Source organism: Myotis nattereri (assembly GCF_964212035.1).
Source record: "Myotis nattereri genome assembly, chromosome: 5".
Classification (NCBI taxonomy): domain Eukaryota; kingdom Metazoa; phylum Chordata; class Mammalia; order Chiroptera; family Vespertilionidae; genus Myotis; species Myotis nattereri.
In genome coordinates this window covers 21,971,168-21,987,722 of record NC_138080.1, presented here as the reverse complement: position 1 = coordinate 21,987,722, position 16,555 = coordinate 21,971,168, and the positions used below count along the sequence as shown (strand labels likewise).

General features: G+C 58.1%; 2 protein-coding genes across 2 annotated transcripts; both read right to left on the bottom strand.

Annotated features, from left to right (window-relative positions):
• Positions 1-841: 841 nt before the first annotated feature.
• Positions 842-4,015, bottom strand: BEST2 (bestrophin 2). Its single transcript, XM_081091834.1, has 7 exons — positions 3,595-4,015; positions 3,309-3,463; positions 2,949-3,026; positions 2,631-2,783; positions 2,459-2,539; positions 2,122-2,276; positions 842-1,674 (listed from the first exon to the last, which is right to left on the bottom strand). Exons 1-7 carry the CDS (start codon positions 3,776-3,778, stop codon positions 1,251-1,253), a joined length of 1,230 nt encoding a protein of 409 aa, XP_080947960.1. The 5' UTR covers positions 3,779-4,015; the 3' UTR covers positions 842-1,250.
• A 4,474-nt stretch (positions 4,016-8,489) lies between these two features.
• On the bottom strand, positions 8,490-15,526 carry GET3 (guided entry of tail-anchored proteins factor 3, ATPase). Its single transcript, XM_081092460.1, has 7 exons — positions 15,334-15,526; positions 14,370-14,517; positions 10,556-10,704; positions 10,325-10,475; positions 9,511-9,618; positions 9,236-9,433; positions 8,490-8,825 (listed from the first exon to the last, which is right to left on the bottom strand). Exons 1-7 carry the CDS (start codon positions 15,492-15,494, stop codon positions 8,694-8,696), a joined length of 1,047 nt encoding a protein of 348 aa, XP_080948586.1. The 5' UTR covers positions 15,495-15,526; the 3' UTR covers positions 8,490-8,693.
• Positions 15,527-16,555: the final 1,029 nt, after the last annotated feature.

The following is a 16,555-nucleotide window of genomic DNA, read 5'->3' as shown; positions in this document are numbered from 1 at the left end:
GGAGTGAGTGAGGGGAAGGGAGGAGACAAGGGCAGGGAGGTTGCTCAGGGCCTTGTGAGCTGCAGAGAAGACTTGAGCTTTTATCCTAAGTGCGGTGGGAGTCACGGAAGCGTGTTATCTAATTTGGGTGTTCATAGGCTCCCCTTGGCTGCTGTGGGAGGAACTGATGGGGGGGGTTAAGGCCAGAGCTGGGAGATTAGGGTGGAGGTCACTAGTCCAGCTGGGTGGGTGCGTAACAGTGGTGGGGGCCCTAGAGGAAGGAGAAATGGTTGGAATCTGGATACAGTTTGAAGACCAAGCCGATGAGATTTGCTGCTGGGTTAGTGTGGAGGGTAAGAGAAAAGAGTTGAAGATGACTCCAGCTTTTAGTCTCATTATCTGGACGGACAGAGCCAACAGAGAGAGGTTGGGGAGCCAAAGGGGACTGGTTCTGGGACCTGTTATGTCCGAGGTGCCTGAGAGATCCCTACATGGAGACATTGAGAAGACAGTTGGATCTATGGGTCTAGAGACGGGAGGGATCCTGTGTGGACATCTAAATACAGAGGTCATCCGCAGATGATTGAATTAAGACCAGGAGCACTAAAAGGGTATGTGAGAATTCAGGGACTTGGTGTAGAAAGATTGCTTGTAGAATCATAAATCAAGGCTGGCAGCAGGAAGCTGTAGTCCTGGGACTGTGGCTGGTACATGAATGAATGAGTAAAGTGTGCACTGATGCGGCCATTTCAGAGAGCAGACTTTGGAAAGAAGTGGGCAGGGCGTCATGAAATAACCTGGAAATTTACTAAAATCAGACTTAGCATAATGCGCGGCAGGAGAAGTCAGACTAACAGCATTTGAGTAGAAACCACTAACATTTTATTGAGCACCTATTATGTACAAATGCCTTAAAGCTGTTATTTCATTCCCATCCTCACAGCTCAAAGAGGTAGGCGCTCGTATCTCCATTTTAAGGAAACAATAAAGGCAGCACACACATAGGGCCCTTCCAGGCGGGGAGGGGGGGGGGCGGGGGGAGTAGAGCTGGTAGGAGAATGAGCTGCTCTAAGCTGGAAAAATCCCTTTACCCTTAGCCCAGGGCCGGCCCACAGGAGACACAGGCCAGACATGAAGACGGGAGCACGGGTAGCAGGAACTGGTCTAAAGCCGGCAAGGGCCTTATGCGGTCCCAGATGTCTGCGTGGGTGCGGTGTGGGTCTGGTGTGGGTCTTGATTCCTTGTTCTTGGGGATCTTGGGCCCAAGGGCCTCAAGCTAGATTCTCCTCTTCCTCGCCAATGGGGCTGGGCAGCCAGGGCGGAGCCGGCCCTCTGGGTGCGGGCATGGACACTCTGGTGAAGGGCTCAGCGTCCAGCCCAGGGGCTGGCGGCTCTGGCCCAGTGTGGGGCTCGGGGTCCGGCTCTCGAAGTCCGGAGTCCAACAGTAGGTCCCCACAGTCACCCTCCGGGGCTACGCCATCGAGGGCGCTGGTGCCCGCGCAGCTGGCGGCTGTGGACGCCTCGGACACCCCGCTGTTCTTGCGGCGCAACACGGACAGGCGCCGGCCCAGCTGGCTTCCTGCAGCCATGCCCAGGCCCACCGGCGGGAGGCGCTGCCAGAAATCGCCATGCGCCTCGCCCAGCGGCAAGTCCACGCCGTCGGGCCGCTCAAACTGCATGTCCTCCTTGGCCAGCCTGTGGGACGGACAGGGGGTCAGCCCTGCTACCTCGCCCCTCTCCTTGGTTGACAGGTGGGACCAAGGCCCACTGCTTTTCCTGGCTGCACTCACCCATTTGTCTCGCTCATCCCGAAAGATTGTGGCCGCTCACCCAAGAGCCAGGCCTTGTCCTCTGGCTCTGCTCAAACTTAGGCCTCAAAGGCTTAGTTGTGGCATTGTATCGCCTATGGCCACCCATCCAGCCCTCACACACCTTAGCCCTTAGTTCTGACCCCAATTAGTGGCCTGATCCCAGACCTTGACCGCAATCACTCTCCTCATAGACTTTAGCTCTTAGCCCCAAAGTTCCAGTTTAGCCGTGAGCTCTGTTGTGGGGTCCCAGAGACCCCCCTCAGTTAGTCCCCACAGTGCCATAAGCCTAGCATCCAGCAGGCCCGCCCCCCCCCCACCCCCGCTGGCTCACGTGATGTCGAAGGTGGAGCCTTGGAAGGAGGGCTGCAGCCTCAGGAAGGCGGTGGCCGTGGTGTAGGGGGCCCTAGCCTCCGCTGTGTCCCAGTACAGGTCCTTCTCCAGCATAGCCAGGTCATCGTACATCTCGTCCACGGCCAGCATTGACACCTGCAGCCGTGGACACGTGCTAGGCGGGGTAGCAGAGCATGGGCACCGAGGCCTGGGCCCTCAGGCGTGTGATGCCAAGGAGAGAAGGATGGTGCGGAGGCGAGGCCTGGGCAAGTCGTGGCAGGGGTGAGTGAGGCCAGGGCCACCTGGGGAGCCTGGGCCTGGGCTCAAGGGAGTCTCACCTGGAAGTTGCGGTCGATCAGAAAGTTGGTCTCAAAATCGTCGTCGTCCTCTCCAAAGGGGTTGATGAGCTGCTCTGCCACCTGAGTGGGGAGAAGGGAGGTAAGCAGAGACCTGAGAACCCCGCACCCCGCATGCCCCACTCCTGGAGCCCAGGCTCAGGGCCCCAGCCACCTTGAGCCAGCCGACATAGAAGAAGAACTGCAGCAGAGTGAAGACGGGCACAAACAGGTCAAGGTTGTGGTCTGTGTAGCCCTGCGCAGGGTCTAGGAACTGACGACCGATGACGCAGGCCAGGAAGTAACTGTACACGGCGATGGTCACCACCTGGGGGCAGCAGTGGCCAGGTCAGGGCTCTCCTGGCCTCGGGTTCTCGGAGAGACCAGGGCTAGGGGTCAGGAGTCACTGTGGCAGGGTCTTAGCTGGTCCTCCATGTCCCCTTGAGACCAGTGCGTCTGAGGATGGGTCTCCGAGGAGGCACTGCGGGGTTACCTGGGTGTAGACGAGGGGTATGCTGATCCAGTCGTAGTGAAACAGCATCGAACACTTGCCCCGAAACACAGTCAGCTCCTGCGGGCAGATGCAAGTACTGAGCGGGCCTGGCTGGTGAGCTCACACGTGGGGACTGAGTGTGGGTACTTGGGATGGAGGTGAGTGGTCACCGTGTGCTTCTGGGGGCTCCAGGGAGAGTATTGAGTGGCGAGTGTACGGGGGGGGGGGCATGTATAGCTGTGCACCTGGGGGCTGCTAGGGAAGGGTGTTTGGAATCGGCCTCGTGGGAGGCGCGTGGCTCGTCGTCTGACGGTATAATGTCTCTGGTGTTTTGTGTGAATGGCCAGCTGGCGAGCCCACCTCCAGCAGCAGTTTAAGGGCGCTGTTGTCCCGGATGCGGCCCTCCCGCCGGGCCTGTGCCGCCAGGTTAGAGAACCAGACGCAGGGCACCCAATACTTGTTGTAGGATGAGTTCAAGTTCTCAAACTTCTTGCGCTCCTCGCGGGTCATAAACCCTGGAGGGGTGAGACGGCGGAGGGGGGCGGGTCACTCGCCCCGCCTTCTCGTCCTTCCCCGGGTCACTCGCCCCGCCCTCCGCCCTCCGCCCTCCGCCCTGCCGGGCTCCCGCGTCCAGCCGGGGGCTCACCAGCCTCCACCACGTGGTCGATGGTGGGGAAGCGCTTGAAGACCGCGGTGCTGACCGAGCGCAGGATGAGCACGGCCGAGAGCCCCGCGTAGCGCATGAGCGTGCGCCGGTAGAGGCGGCCGCGCTCGTCGCGTCCGTGCACCGTGCCCGACACGATGCACATGAGCGCGTCGGGCAGCGGCATGCAGAGGTACTGGTTCCACCAGCGGTGCACCACCAGGTTCACGTAGAAGCCTGCGGCAGAGCCGGGAAGGGGCGCTCGGTGGCGACACGGGGCAGGGGCTTGTGGGCCCAGGTTGTGGGAAGAGGAGTGACATGGAGCCCGCGTCCGCAACACCCGGCAGGCTGGCCACCCTGACCCCGCGGGGCCACCTGGGCTGGGAACTCGGGGGTCTAGCCCTGAGGTCAGAGTGGCTCGAGCAGCCTGGGTCACTCTGGTTACCTGGGAGTCACCTGAGATGGAGCCTGGAGTCTCAGTGCGGAGGCAGAGGCAACAGGTAGCCCCTGGGCCTGAGACATACGAAGGGGTTGGACACAGGATCCATGTCGGGGCGTAGGCTGGTAACCCCACCCGTGTGGGCAGAGCATATGGGAAGGAGGCTGGGGCCAGGACTTGTCAGGGAAATACTTCGTAGGCTGGACTTGGGGGGACAGAGTCATGTGAGGTCTCTGGAGGAGGCTCCTGGGCCAGGAGGGGGGCGGGCACTAGTAATCTATGCAGACACAGGCGCAGTCCCCGAGGTGGCCAGGGGCAAACCCTCGGGTGACATGGAATTCTCAAGGGGCAGGTGACCAGGTGATGTCCAAGGGGCTACATCTGTCTAGAGGACGCAGAAATGGGGGTCTGTGGGGCTGGATTTGAGGGGCGTCCCAGAGAGGCAGGAGTGGGGGGTCCCCAAAAGGCATGAATGGTTTCTGGGGGCGGGGGATGGGGCACAGGGAACTCGAGCGCGAACACACCGAGAACGAAAGAGAGGGGGATGAGGCTGGCGTACTGGTCGCAGTAGATGACCAGCTTCTCGAAGTAGCGCTTGTGGCCTTCGGTCAGCACGAAGCTGCGGGCAGGGGTGCGGGGTCAGGGGCGAGCTCCCTCCCCAGCGCGCGCTCTCCTCCCGCTCCGTCCCTCACCCCGGGCCGGGCCAGCCCCCTCCGCCCGCACGCCGCCGGGGCCTCACCGATAGGCCGCGCTCAGCGCCATGTAGAGTCCGAGGAAGCAGAGCAGCTCCCGCCACAGGAGCTTGTAGATGCTGCCGCGCCACAGCAGCAGCAGCTTGGAGAAGCCGCCGAAGCGCGCGTTGGCCACACGGGCCGTGTAGGTGACGGTCATCGCCGCGCCGGCCGGTCCGGCCGGAGGAGGAGGGATCGGACCGACCGCCCACCTGTGGCGGAGGAACGGGGTGGGGGGACCGGAGGGAGGGCTGGGGGCTACGGGCGGGGGTGAAGGTGGACGTCTGACTCAGCTCAGCGTGCCCGCCCCGGCCCAGCCACCTCCCCGGTCCAGCCTTCTCCCAGCCTTGCTCAGCCCCGTCTCCCGCTGCCGCCCTCCCCAAGCCTTCCCCCGCAGGCCACCCCCTTTCTGGACTCCTGCACCCCACATCTTGCGCCTACCTCCTCAGGCCCTCACCAGCCTCCACCTCTCAAACTCTTGAGTCAACCGAGTTGCCTTCTACCCCATCCCATCCCATTCCCTTACCTGGACTGCATCTGCAGCTTCCCCTACTCCGGGAGTCCCCAGTGCCTCCGTTTCTGGGTTCTCAGGCTGCCCCACCCCATTCCTTTCTCAGATCCCACCTGTCCCCCCTCCCCTAGCTCCCAGTCTCTGCCCTTCCTCCACCCCTGCACTCCCGTTTGAAGCCCCAGGAAGCCATCCTCAAGCCTCCAGGCCCCCAGGTTCCCTTCTGCACCCACTGGCCTCAAGCTGGCCCCTTCTCCTGCACAGCTACCCTGGCCTCCCACTCTCCCACACTCCCACTTAGCTATCCTTCCCCTTCTTCTGGGTCTCCTGGATCTGTCCTCTCTTCATTCTCCAGCCTTCCAAGCTCTCCACTCCATGCTTTGAGGGTTCTGAAGGATTCCTGCCTGATTCCTGCCCACAAGCCCACCTGTCCTCAGGGTCCCCTATTCCCCTGGGCCCGGGCCCTACTCACCTGATGGCAGGCGCAGGACACACAGGCACAGGGACAAGATGGGCAGGTGGCTTCAACTCTGGGTGTAGCTTAAGCCAGACCCTGGAGTGGGAGGGGGCTGAGTGGGCGTGGATAGTCCCTCCCTGGCTCGAACCCCTGGACTGCAGCCTCAGAAATGTGTAGAAGTCTGGCTAGTTTGTTACCTGGAGCAGGGGGAGAAATCCAACCAGCCTCCCTCGCTCCTCCCTGTCTCTCTCCCTGGCAGTCACTGGCAGGTCCAAGGGATCTTGGACCCAGAGCTGGGAGAGAGGGCGGGGACTGTGTCCTTCCCAGTCTCTCTCTCTCTCTCTCTCTCTCTCTCTCTCTCTCTCTCTCTCACACACACACACACACACACAGCTCAGTGGGGCTGGTTCACTCCATAGTCACCTGTAATCATACTGCCACACAGATGTACTGTGCTTAGAAACATACATCAGAGACCCAGGCACAAGTTTAGCTTCCCTCAACATGGACACACACCAGCTAAGCGCAGACCCCACCCAGAGCCCAGAGAGTCTTCACACACAGCCACACACCATCCCACAGAGGGTGGTAACACACATTTATTCCTGGTTTCCCTGCACAAAGATGCACCCGTGGTCACACAACAGATGAGGGGATGCCTGCCCTCTACATGGCTGCACATGCTCCTGGGGGCCTCAGATCCGTCAGTGTTGCGAGGACACACACATACAACAGTGACCCCTCCTCCACAGCCACAGACCCTCAACAGTCCCATCCAGACAGGGTCATACCATAACTCATGAAACTCGCCTGCATTTGCACATTGATGAGACCCCCTTCTCTAATGCCCCCTTAGTGGGTGTGCAGGCACCCCCGTCCCCCATAGACACACCTCAGATCTCAGACCCTCTCAGCATTGTCGTGAACACACAAGCTTGGGGACACAAGAACGTGTCCCCACATTTGCATGGAGGCAGGAGAGATGTTCCCCCTTCACAGACACACCTACAGAGTGGACACTCCTAGCCTGGCACAGACATGCAGCCTCCCTATCCCATTCCCCAAACACACAGCCTGGTGTGTGGGGGGGTGTGAAAGCTCTGAGGTCCAGACCCTGGGCCCCTCCAGTCCACCTTGTACACTAGGAATGTGGATAGCTTTACGAGGCTCCACCCGGAAGCCCTGTCAGCCAGGACACCTTGTTCCAAGCCTGGCATATGTCTGCCCCGCCTGGGGTAATTAGGAACTGGCCCAGGCTGGCTACCCTCAAACCTGCTCCTCGCTGTCCAGCTGCCGGACAGCCCATAAAAGTGGATGCAGGTTGGCACTGCTAGCTGTTGGCCCCAGGGCGGGGGCCGGGGGCAGGGGACAGGCTTGAAGTTGATGCAGCTCCATTCCTGACCAGAGGCCCCCACTCCCTAGGATGTATATTTATACACACTGCAGCCAGCTTCTCCCCTCCCCGCTCATCTCCCTCCTCCAGTCCACAGGGTCCCCACACACTTCTGACAGCTGGACACCAGCTGGGCTAGGGGCAGGTTGCCCAAGCTAGCTCACAGGCTTCATTGTAACAATGAATAACAACATTTGTAAAGACGTTGCTTATTTCACCTCACCGAGTCCTTACAAGCAGGCTTATGAAGTTGGTGTTCGTCATTCCCACTATCTGGTAGGGAAACTGAGGCTCAAATGACAGTCCTTTGATGGCACAGCTGGGATTTGAACCCAGGTGGTTCAGCTGGGAGCCAGGGGTCTTTGCCACTGTTTACAAATGCCACCCCAACATGCCCACACCTGCTTGTGCACACCCAGTACAACCGAGTCCAGGACACGTTTGGGCTTGTGGCTGGGCTCCCCTTACATGCACGCACACCCTCACACACCCAGACCCTGGGTGTGCACAGTTTGAACACTTCCTGACTCATGCGTGTCCTCAGGTACCTCTTGTCCATTTCCCCCACCCCCACCCAGCTCTGGCTTGGAACCTGCAAGCATAAGGTCCTGCCAGTGCTGGGTCCCCCAGGTGGGGACGAATGTGCCTGTCCAGGCAGTTGCAGAAAGAGAAGTGAAGGAGATAAGGGGGCCCCCTGGATGCCTTCCAGGGTGCTGTGCCGACTGATCCTTCCAGGGCCAGGTGAAGTTGTCCCATGGCTCTGTGAATGGCCACACTTGCCTCCATTTTAGAGCTGAAGCTCAAACTAGGAAAACACGAGGCCACTCAGTGAGACGGCTCTACAGTTAGGACTTCAGGGATACCTTTGGCCTGAGTCCTCTACCATCATTGTCACCTAATCTGTTCCTGGTTGGAACTGTGCTGGGTGGAGCGAATTCCATCCCAGGGGGCAGGAATTGGGGGGTGGAGACTGTTAATCCCTAGTCTGGCCAGCCCAGCCTCGGCCCAGGGTGCCCACTAATTTCCAAACCAAACAGCAGGTACTGGGCCGCTGCCTGCCTAATCCGCTCCCCACCCGCCTGAGGTACACCAATGGGTCTCCTGGTTCCCACACCCCTTGAGCCTCAAAGGAAGGGGGTATATGCCAATTCAGGCGTTATGGCAGGGACACCCCTACCCATACAGAGCTAGAAAAAGCACCCCCTTACTGAAGACACCCACCTTCCAAAATTGCCATAACAAACACGCATCTTTGTTAGTCTGTTGTGACTGCATCCCTCTTGCTGTGACACTGTTGTGCAGAGTACAACCTGTGCAACTGTTCATGGAGGCGCTGACTCCAAAATCCTTGTATCAATACCCACAGTAGTTTAAGATCATTTTATTGAGAAGCGAGAGGCGGGGAGAGGTGAGGGGTAGCTACAGCCACCCCAGCCCCACCAGGGGGAACAGACCCCCTCCCCGCCTCCCACCTCAAGTGGCTCCCCCTGTACTCTGGGGGGACTTTGTGCAAACTCTGCCCCGGTGGGGTGGAGAGTGGGTGGAAATGGTAGCGGCTGGGGCTGGCAGCAGTGCTACTGGGTGCTGGGCGGCTTGTAGGGCTCCAGGAGGAGGGCAGAAAAGGTGTTGACCTTGTCCGCCCCCCGCACCTCATGGGGAAGCAGAGGCAGCTTCACAATGTGGAAGTCTTCATACAGGTCCTCCATCTGTGGCCGGGACAGGGGGCAGAGGACATTGGTCAGGGGCCTGGCTGCAGGCAGGGACAGAATGTGGGTAGGTCGAAGGGGTTGAGATGGGGGCCTCCCAGGGTCAGTCTTCATAGGGTCACAGGCGGGAGTGGTGCCAGTGGGGTCAGAGTTTCCAGGGCTGGACCTCTGGCTCCCCAGGGTCAGACGTATCCAGGCCAGGCCAGCCAGATTCCTTCATGGCCAGAATTAGGGGGAAGGGACTGAAGTAGGGGTGAAGAGCAGGAGGCTGGGGCAGAGGTCAGAGGGAAGATGGAGCAAAGACTCAGAGTGCAGAGTAAATGGCTGGGGGTGCCATGGTTAGGATGGGCCGGGTCCCCACTGCCAAGACCAGAGGTTTGAGGGCTGGGTGGATGGCTGGGCATGCACACCTGGTCCAGGTACTTGGCCTGGATCTTATGGCGGGCCTCACACATCTTGCAGGGCTTCTCAGGGTCTGGGAAGACGAGTTGGTTGACAATGATGTTGTGTGTGTCGATCTTGCATTTGGCCAGCTCTTGGATCAGCCGCTCTGTCTCGTACAGAGACAGGAACTCGGCGATGCACACACAGATGAAAGTTGTCTGCTCCTGCAGGATGTGAGAGGACAGTGAGGGCCAGGTGCTGGTCCCGGAGCCTCTCACTGTCTATGTGCACCATGACTCACAGGATCCTTGAACTGCTCGCTGACAGAGCGGATGACAGGCAGCGTCTCTTCCAGCTTGGAGGCCAGCTGGTCTGCGTTCATATCCCCTAGGCCCAGCATGTTGCACATCTGGGGGGAGGACATGGGAGGGCTTGAGGCTTACCTGGGACCATTATACCTCGTAGGTGGGGGGCCTGCTAACCACCTCCCAGTGGTTAAAAGCCTGGGCCCTTGAACAGACCACAGGGGGCAAATCCCAGCTCCGCCTCTTTGGGGGACTACAGCCAGGTGGCTTGACCAGAATGCTGAGTTTCCCCATGTGTAGACCTTACCTCCAAGGGCTGGTATGCTAATTGAACTGAAACATGTCATGTGCTCAGAACAGTACCTGGCACAAAGTAAGCGCTCCACAAATGTGACTGATCTGGGACACAGGTACCCAAAGGGGGGTCACACACACCACCTTGGAGGTGAGATGTGTGTAGAAGCGCGGCTGTCATGTTATCATGCTAACAACAGGGACACTCGCATGCTCTCCATTTGACAGACAAGGAAGGTGAGGCCCAGAGAGATGAAGTGACTTGCCTTAGGTCACATTAGAATGCAAAACATTTGAACCTGGGCTGTCTGGCTCTGAAATGTGTGCTTTCAAGCTGTCTGGGGCACTCAGCAGGTAGGGGCAGGGACACCAAGTCCCCCATAATGAAGATCCCCTCCCCCCCATTGGGAATCGTGGATCCAGAGTTGTGTGAAAGGCTTTTGTCACTGCACATCTGGGGGCCTGGGGACTGGCTCCCACTCAGGGGACACCTGGATGCCCTGGGGCCCTGCCTGCCTGTGAGATGAAGGGGCTGATCTGGTTCTTGATCTGCATGAGGCGGCCTAGGCCCCGCTCCACGATGGTGGGGAAGTTGAGCAGCCTCAGCGTGTGGCCCGTGGGCGCCGTGTCAAACACCACCACTGAGAAGTTCATGCCCTTCACCAGCCTGCGGGGAGATGAAGGTCAGGCCCGCTCTGCTCCCTCTTCCACCCCAGTCCCAGGCCGCACTAGCCTGCCGGGCCTGACCTCATGACCTCTGCATAGCTCATGGCCTCGTCAATGCCTGGGAAGGCGCTCATGGCCTCCTGCATCATCTTCTTGCCCATGCTCAACATGTTGTCCTCCTCGAAGAACTCGTCAGGCAGCTCTGCCACGCCAAGGCTGGGGTCAATCTCCTGGGGGGGGGGAACACAAGGGATCGAGACTCAGGCTGCTTCTGCTACTCCCAGGGCCTTCTCACCTGGGGGGCACCAGGGCCAGGGGAGCCCGAAGAGGGCCCCATCAGGGAAGAGGCTGGGGAGACCCCCAAGGTGCCATGGCCCTCCCTCAGGCATTAAGGTCTTCTGACCGCTCAAAGGGTCAAACAATTTTAAAAACAGATGGAAAATTGCAAATTTTTGTGATCAGTGTCCACAGAGGGAAGCCAAAGCGCTCTGCAGGGTTTGCACTGGCTGTTCCTCCACCTGGCCCCTGATTGCTTCCAGATTATTCTCTAATGTGAGTCTTCCCTCACCATCTCATCTAACAGGGCAGACACAGTCCTCACTGTCCCACCTGCTTTTCTCCTTAACATCCAGCCTCCCTTCACATGATACACTCATCACATTTCCCATCTGTCTCCCCACTCAGAATGTCAGCCCCCTGAGGACACCAGGAACTGTCTGTACACAGGAAGTCCTCAACAAGATGTGGAATCACAAAGATATGACCATCCTTGGGGACTCTGGCCATTCCTGACTTGATGCCTCCTTCTCTATCCTCCTATGTCACCTCTCCTTGATGACTGCACAGGTCCTGCGATGAAGTCCCCCTCACTGGCCTCAGAGGTCCACTCCCCTGCATAGAGCTTGTGTATCCATTGCCCGACCCATCACACCCAGTCACACCCTTGATGGTTATTCCTAGTCACCGGGTCAACTCTGAGCTCACATACCCCATTCTCTGCCTGGGCCTCCTTGCCTCCCGTTTCAGTTATTACTATTTTAAAATATATTTTTATTTCAGAGAGGAAGGGAAAGGGAGAGAGAGATAGAAACATCAAAGATGAGAGAGAATCATTGATCGGCTGCCTCCTGCACACCCCACACTGGGAATGGAGTCCACAAACCATGCATGTGCCCTGACCGGAAATCGAACTGTGACCTCCCGGTTCATAGGTCGATGCTCACCACGGAACCACACTGGTTCGGCTGTTATTTTGTTTTATTTTTTTAAATTGTTTTTTTTTGTTTTTATATTTTATTGAGTTTTTACAGAGAGGAAAGGAGAGAGACAGAGAGTTAGAAACATCGACCAGCTGCCTCCTGCACACTCCCCACTGGGGATGTGCCCGCAACCAAGGTACATGCCCCTTGACCGGAATCGAACCCGGGACCCTTCAGTCCGCAAGCCGACGCTCTATCCACTGAGCCAAACCGGTCTCGGCCGGCTGTTATTTTTTAAATATGTTTCTATTGATTTCAGAGAGGAAGGGAGAGGAAGAGAGAGACAGAAACATTAATGATGAGAGAATCATCTATTGGCTATCTCCTGCAAGCCCCCTACTGGGAATCAGGCTCGAAATCAGGCCCTGCCTGGGAATCAAACTGTGACCTCCTGGTTCATGGGTCAATGCTCCAGCACTGAGCCATGCCAGCTGTGCCTGCTGCAGTTATTTAAACCTCTTTGGGCCACCTCATTCCCTCTCCCCTGACCCCAGTTCACTGTCAGTGTCCCGCTTGGCCGGCACCCTTACCCAGCCCAGGCTCCAAAGGTTGCCTCTACAAAAACACGCCCCCTTCCCTCTGTGGTTGCCAAAATCCCCATCCTGGTTATTCCTGGGTCCCTGGTGTGGCCACACTGAGGTGAACACGAGGGGAGCGCACCTGACAAATAACTCCCACCTGCTCCCCATTCCCAATCACAAACTCCAATGGCACCCAACAGCCAGACCATCCACTCTGGCAAGTGTTTATGTCCCATCTTATGCCTCCTCAACCCCCTTCCGTCCCAGTCACCCCGTGCTCTCTGCTAAGACTTGTGCCTCACCTGGGCCTGAGAGAGAAAGAAAAGCCACTGGCCGTCAACACCTTATCCCTTCCCCCCAGGAAATGCCCCAGGCCCTCCACCCTGCGTCCGCATCCCTGCCCCGGAGAGTCCCTGTAAGAGGTCTGTGCGCTGTATGTAGCTCACTCCCACACGAGGACAGTCCTCTGTCAGCACCCTCACTCCTTCCTGCAACACTACTTGTCCCTCCCTGGTAAGGTATTTGCACTGGCAAACAAGCATGCTCCAGCGTCTCCTTTCTCAAGAAAGCCCTCCTCACCCCCCTTCCGTCTCCCTCCAGTGAAGGCCCCATTTCTCGGCCCCCGTCATGGCGATCACCGTCTCCATTTCCACAGCTCACCCATTCCCGACAGCCTTTTGCCCCCACTCACCAGGGTCTCTAAAACGGACGCACCTGCTGGAGCAGACAACCTCTTTCTGCCCAAGTTCCTTTGTCCTCCTGGAGCTCAGGAGGCTATAACCTCTGTCTCGCCTCCCACCTCCCCGATGGCTCCTTCTCAGCCTCCTTCACTTCTGGACCCTAAATGCTGACATGCCCTCAGGTTGTCTCTGGGCTCTCTGTTCTCTCATATTCTCCTTTACTCACACAGCTTTCAATACCACCCTCGGGACAGTGACCCCCAAATCAGTATCAACTTCCTCCGAGCTCCAGGCTCACACAGCTAAGCCACTGTCCTGTGTCCCCACTTGGATGTCCAGTGGGCACCGTGGATCCACTGTGGTCAAAATAGAATTCTTGACTTGTCCCTTCTAAACCTGCTTCTCTGCTAGTCTTCCTCATCCCAGCTGCTCAGGGGCCAACCAAGAGATGTATTTAGCCCTAGACAGTTTGGCTCAGTGGATAGAGTGTCGGCCTGTGGACTGAAGGGTGCCAGGTTCGTTTCCGGTCAAAGGCACGCACCTCAGTTTCGGGCTTGATCCTCGGCCCCAATCAGGGAGCGTGTGGGAGGAAACCCATGGATGTGAGAGAGACACATTGATGTTTCCCTCTCTGTCTCTCCCCTTTCCTCCCACCCTCTCTTAAAGTAAAAATTCATTTCTTTCTCTCACCCATTACAACCAAGCAGCTGTACTGCTTTATTTCAAGAGACATCACAAATCCAACCTTTGTCCCCCAACACTCTGCCTCCATCTTAGTATTGGCTGCCCTTATCTCTTGCCTGGTCACTGCCCTTACTTCCAGCCTCAACTTATAATCCATTCTCCGCACGGCAGCCACAGGGAACTTGTCAAGGCTATGACATTGCCCTGCTCAAAATGAACAGCTTCCTATTAAACTTGGAATCAAAGCCAAACTGCTCCCGGTGACCTACAAAGTCCTACCCCACATGGCTCTGACTGACCTCGCTGATGTCTCCCTCCCCTTGCTCATTAAGCTCCAGTCGCTCTGGCTTCCTTTTTTTTTTTTTTAAATATATTTTATTGATTTTTTTATAGAGAGGAAGGGAGAGGGATAGAGACTTAGAAACATCGATGAGAGAGAAACATCGATCAGCTGCGTCCTGCACACTCCCCACTGGGGATGTGCCCGCAACCCAGGCACATGTCCCTGACCGGAATCGAACCTGGGACCCTTCAGTCCGCAGGCCGACGCTCTATCCACTGAGCCAAACCGGTCAGGGCTCTGGCTTCCTTTTTGCTCCACAAGCATTCCTCAGTTGTTTCCCTGTGGGTACGCTGAAGAAGGGGCGAGACAGGAATGACAAAGGATGTAGATGGGCCGATGGTAGATGTGCACAGGAAAGACCTGAATGGGCCGCGGCCAGACTGGGGAGCTGAGCCTTGCTCTACTCACCATGGCAAAGAGGTTGTCATAGCCTTTGACCTTGGTGGGCACCTTGGAGAACTTCTGGTCAAATGCATCGGAGATGTTGTGGGCCGGGTCCGTAGAAATGATAAGAACACTCTCCCGCCCCTTGGACAGCTGGACTGCTAGGCTGCAGCTGGGCAAGGAAAAGGTCAAAAGGTAGGGAGCACGGGGTCAGGGCCTGCTCCCCGTCTGCATGGGGAGATGTGAGGCTCAGAGGCCGGGGCCCTGAGAACAGGGGTGATTGCGGGATCAGTCCCCAGGCTCCGTGCAGGGCCCTCGCAGACCTTTGCGAAGACCACTCCAGCTGGCGAGTGGCCGGGTTCAGTCTGGCCTGATGCCTGCTTCTTGTTTGCGGGCACAGCATGGCATGGTCCAGCTGTCCAGCCAGCACAACTACGGGGTCCCTTGCGCCCCCTCAACGCTAAGCTAAGGGGTCCCTGGAACCTCCTACTGCACTCGGGATGGTTCAGTCCCATTTGTTCAGGGTAATTTGCCCCAGGAACCCCTCCCTCTCCTACCGGTTGACTGGAATAGTCTGATCACCTACCCTCGCTCCGTCCCCCACCCCCCACCCCCACGTGGGCACAGAGTAGCACGTGTCACCAGACGAGGATCGTTTGTTCCGGTGCCCCGGCCCCGACTCTGAGCTCCCTCCGGTGTGGCCCCGCAGACGGGGACCCCTAAGGGCTCTCCCGGCCGCCGTGCGCTGGGTTCAGCGTGATTCGGCCCTTGAGCCCTAACGGAGATGGTCCAACTCAGAGGGTGCCGGGCCTGAATCCGGGAGGCCCCGTCCACGCGCTCCAGGTAGCTTCTGGAGAGCACACCCCGGGAAGCCCCGGCGCCCCTCCCTCCCGTGCCCGGCTCGGCGTGGAGAAGCCGGTCCCGGGCCGCCCCCTTCGCCTAGTGGTCCACCCACCGGTCTCCCCGGCTCCCGCCGCGGCCTCCTTACCTGCACGTGGTCTTGCCAACGCCACCTTTGCCCCCGACGAAGATCCACTTAAGGCTGCGCTGCTCGATGATGTTGCCAAGCGTGGGTTCCAGCGGCTCCACATCGGGCGCATCCTCGAACTCCTCCGCTTCAACCCCCCACCCGGCCACCCCTGCCGCCATCTTGGAACCGGCTCACGTGACCACTCGGAGCGCACCACGCCAGGCACCTGCGGGGGGAGTTCTCGGTCACATCTCCAGCGGGACCAGCAGCCCGAGGGGCGTTCCCCACCCCCTGGCTTTTAGGAGCCATAGAAGAGGCTATAGTTCTAATGTTCGCCATTCCCGAGGTTTACCTTGTTGATCTCTCGATTATGTTTTCTCACAGACGCCCCCCGATTAATTAACATATTGGTACGTTCCAAAATACTCCCCTTCACTGATTGGACCCCAAGTCTTGCAGCACTCTTTTCATTGGCTACTTTTTTTTTTTTTTTTACTTTCTCCAATCACTCGCCTGTGCCGGTAGTCTCCCACCTCTCCTTAGCAACCCACCAAGCACCCGGTCCATACCCTTTCCCTGAAGTTGGATCCCAGACTCGCCCCGGCCTGACGCTATGGGCTCAACCTCAGGTCGATCATTCCCCCCCCCCCCCCCCCAGTTCTCTAAACTGGGTCCCCAAGTCGTCTCATGTCCGTCTCCTTTGTGAGCCACCCGGGCTCGTCACTCAAACCAATCAGACAGATTGATTAGTTGACCGAAGACGTCTCCTGAGGCGGCGAATGGCCTAGCCCTAGAGGGAGACCGCCTCCAATTGTGTGCAAGGCCCACAGACCCTTGTCCGGTGCTCCCAGAGCCCCCATGCTGGGAAGATCAGGGCAGGGATCACACTTGCAACCGCGCTCCTTGTGTTTCCTGTTCCCGAAAACCTTCTTGCAGTTTGCTCCCCATAGAAGGGGAGACTCCAGGTTAGCGAATTCCCCCTGTTGGACCTCAGCAATGGACAGGAATACAAGCTGGGTACCAGGCCCTTGGCGGACACTTTTGTGTGTGTATGTGTTTGTTTTTAAGCTATTTTATTGCTCTGGCCGGTGTGGTTCAGTTGGTTGAGACTCCTTCCATGTACCAAAAGGTCGTCGGTTCCATTCCCAGTCAGGGCACATGCCCAGGTAGCGGGCTCTATCCCTGGTTGGGGGTGGTGGTGGCTGGAGGCAGCTGATCATATCGATGTTTTCTCTCTTTC